The sequence below is a fragment of the Indicator indicator genome, chromosome 19 (genome assembly GCF_027791375.1).
Source record: "Indicator indicator isolate 239-I01 chromosome 19, UM_Iind_1.1, whole genome shotgun sequence".
In the NCBI taxonomy this organism is placed as follows: domain Eukaryota; kingdom Metazoa; phylum Chordata; class Aves; order Piciformes; family Indicatoridae; genus Indicator; species Indicator indicator.
The window spans coordinates 19821531-19824781 of record NC_072028.1 but is presented as its reverse complement, the minus strand read 5'-3'; the positions used below and the strand labels follow the sequence as shown (position 1 = coordinate 19824781).

The 3251-nt window shown below is 57.5% G+C and overlaps 1 protein-coding gene across 1 annotated transcript; it reads right to left on the bottom strand.

Annotated features, from left to right (window-relative positions):
• Nucleotides 1-1127: 1127 nt before the first annotated feature.
• LOC128973531 (metallothionein-1) lies at nucleotides 1128-2864 on the bottom strand. The gene is made up of 3 exons (XM_054389862.1): nucleotides 2793-2864; nucleotides 1988-2053; nucleotides 1128-1383 (listed from the first exon to the last, which is right to left on the bottom strand). Exons 1-3 carry the CDS (start codon nucleotides 2821-2823, stop codon nucleotides 1289-1291), a joined length of 192 nt encoding a protein of 63 aa, XP_054245837.1. The 5' UTR covers nucleotides 2824-2864; the 3' UTR covers nucleotides 1128-1288.
• Nucleotides 2865-3251: the final 387 nt, after the last annotated feature.

The following is a 3251-nucleotide window of genomic DNA, read 5'->3' as shown; positions in this document are numbered from 1 at the left end:
GGGGAGCATTACACCCAAGGATGGGTATCACATTGTGAGCACTGCACTCTGACATGGACACCGCAATCCATCATAGGCATTGCACCCTAGCACAGGCATCCCAACCCATCACAGACATCCCACCTCATGGTAGGCATTGCACCCTGGCATGGGATTTGCAACCCACTGCAGGTATCACATCCCATTGTGGGGATTGTACCCTGGCATGGGCATCACAATCAGTTGTGAACATTGTACCCTAGCATGGGCATTGAAAACCTCACAGGAACCACATTCCATTATAGGCATTGCACCCTGGTATGGGCATCACACCTTATTGTGGGCATCACATCCTATCATGGGCGTTGCACTCCATCACAGGCATTGCATTACATCCATTGTGGGCATTGTACCCTGGCATGGGCATCATATCTGATCATGGGCATCCTATGCCATCATGAGCATTGTGCTCTGGTGTGGATATTGCACTCTGCCATGAGCATCATATCCCATTGTAGGCATCACATTCTGGTGTGGCCATCACAACCCATCATGGGCATCCCTTCCCATTGCAGGTACTGCACCCCATCATGGGCATCACACCACCCATTGTCAGCACCCAGCTCACCCAGGACTGCCCTCAGGAGTGGCCTGCCTGGCTGGCAAAGGTTGGGGGGAGGTGGTGGGATATGAACTGAGTGGTTCTTCCAGGCAGTTCAACCAAGGTGCTGGGAGGCAACCCAAACCTGTTCCCCTGCCACACCGGCTGCCATGGAAGCATTGCCCGTGGAGGTGGGCAGGGCGGCAGTGGTTGTTAGGCTGGCAGGGAAGGCTTGTCAGAACCAGCTGCTCAGCAGCCCTGGGGCCTTCTGGTGGAGAAGCCAGCATGGGATTTGCCCTTGGGTGATGACAGGGTGGGGAGGGAAAAAAAAAAAACAAAACAACCCTAGAAATTACCTTGTTGTGCAGGGCAAAGTGTTAAAACAGGAGGCAGAGCTGCTGGGAAGGGAGGGCAGAGCCAAAATGGGAAGAAGGAGCAGGCTCTTTGCCATGCCCTCCTCCCCCCCAAATACACCACCCTCCTGACCCCACCCCAGAAGAGAACTGCCCCCTCCAAAAGACATGCCAGGCTCCTTATAGACCTTTATATACACATAACTTTATTATGTAGCTTATTAGACGTTGTGTGGGACAAACACTAAAGGCATCTGAACACATATATATAAAAAACCAACCAACATACACAATAAGGTTATTCTTCTTTGGCCCCCTAGCTGTGCAGCCCCCCCAGCTGTGCTGCCAGGGGTCCCTATTTGCAGCAGCTGCATTTGGCAGAGGCAGGGCCCTTGCAGACGCAGCCCTGTGCACACTTGGCACATCCTGCTGGGCAGCAGGAGCAGCAACCTGGGGGGGGGAAAGAGAAAAAGAAATCAGGGAAGTTTTGGGGGGCAGAGAGGAAGGGTCTCAGGGTGGGGTTTGGGGTGTCCTGTGGGGTTTGGAGACCACCCACCAACCCCTGTGTCATCCTTTTTAAGCAGCATCCCCATTCTTGGTGGCATCTCCTGGGGTGTTTCTGCATCCAGGGTTGGCACTGGGGAGACATCAGGAGGGTGAGGGACCCCCAGGGCTCACTGGTGCCTCTCCTCAGCTCAGATCTGTGCCAACCCTCTTGCACATGGCTCTGCTCTGTGGTGACAGCAGCAGGAGCAGCTGGAAGGAATCCTGATGCTGGTTGCTTCCTGAGGCACCCCTTTATGCTGAGCCTGAGGTGCCAGTGAGGGCTACGCTGAGTTTTGGGCGGTGGGTGTTGTATCACCTCGAGATGGGGGTGAAATTCACCTTCTGCTCCCTTGGGAGCAAAAAAAATATCTCAAAAACCAGGAGGAGTAAACCCAGTTGTGGCAATGCTGAGCCTGATTTGTCAGGCTGTGCAGGGGTGTAGAGTGAAACACCCCACGAGTGTTCCTGCACCCCATCCCCCCGTGGGACTCAGGGACCTCCTCTTTACCTTTTTTGCAAGATGTGCATTTGCAGTTTTTGCATTTGCAGTTGTCCCCACAGGTGCAGGTGCCACCTAAAGGAGATAAATGGAGAAAAAGGGGGTTGAGGGGAGAGAGTGGTAAGAGGGAGATCACCCAAATCCCCCCGGGGACCAGTGAGGATGCTCCGGGGTGAGGGGCAGGGGAGGTGCATTGCCACCCCCCTCCTGCACCATCAGTCTGTCTCAGTGGGGAAGGCAGGGCATTCCCAGCTGCTTCCTGGACACATGCTCCAGGTGGGATATCCAATGCTGGGAGAGGATTTCTGCAGCCAGCCTGGCTGGGATGAGAGCATCAGGGATGGTTAGGGAGGCCGGTGGGTGGGAGTGTTTTTGTATTCCCACCGGGATACTCCAGCTCCCACAGCCTCAAGAGCAATGGGAATGAGGGAGGAAGACTGTGAGTGAGAGTGTCGATGTTTCCACCAGGATGCTCTGGCTCCCACGGCGTTAGGAGCATCGGGAATGACAGAGGAAGATGGTGAGCAGGAGTGTCGGTGTTCCCACTGGGATACTCCACCTCCCACAGCGTTAGGGCCATCGGGAATGACGGAGGAAGATGGTGAGCAGGAGTGTCGGTGTTCCCACCGGGATACTCCACCTCCCACAGCCTTAGGGGCATCGGGAATGACAGAGGAAGGTGCTGAGCGGGAGTGTCGGCGCTCCCGGCGGGATGCTGCCGCGGGGTGGGGGAGGGTGGGGGGGAGAAGGGCCGCAGGGTCGGTGCTCCCGGCGGGATGCTGCTGGGGCAGCGGCGAGGGCAGTGCTGCCTTACCCGTGGCGCAAGGACAGTCCTGGGAGTCCATGTCGGCCTTGGCTGGGTGCCGGCTGTCGGGAGGCTACGGGCGCTGGGCAGAGCGGCTCTGGCAGGACTCGCAGCCACCTCTTATTTATCCTTGGCCGGGCAAGAGCGAGTGCAAAGCGCCCGCCCCTAGCAGCCTGCGCACGGCTCCTGCCCCGGGGGCTGCTGATTCACTCCCGAGGTGGCCGGGCGGGACCTAGGGCTCCCACGTCCCCCCTCCCCGAGGTGCTGGTGGCAGCAGGGAGGGGTCTCTGGGTGACCACAGCTCCCTGCTGAGGTATGGGGTGGGTTTTTTTTTTTTTGGGGGGGGGGGGGGGCGGCAGCAGAGAACGGCCATCTGTCATCACACAGATGGTACCTGCTTCAGGAGTTTACTTCTGCTTCCAGGGTCTAGGGGCTGGAGGAGTGCACTCGGGGAGAGGGGGGGACACC

Coding starts and splice junctions, on each gene's coding strand:
- LOC128973531 (XM_054389862.1), bottom strand. CDS start 2,823: ATGGACTCCCAGGACTGTCCTTGCGCCACGG. Junction 2,054..2,792: donor GGACTGTCCTTGCGCCACGG/GTAAGGCAGCAC, acceptor TATCTCCTTTAG/GTGGCACCTGCACCTGTGGG. Junction 1,384..1,987: donor ATGCACATCTTGCAAAAAAG/GTAAAGAGGAGG, acceptor TCCCCCCCCCAG/GTTGCTGCTCCTGCTGCCCA.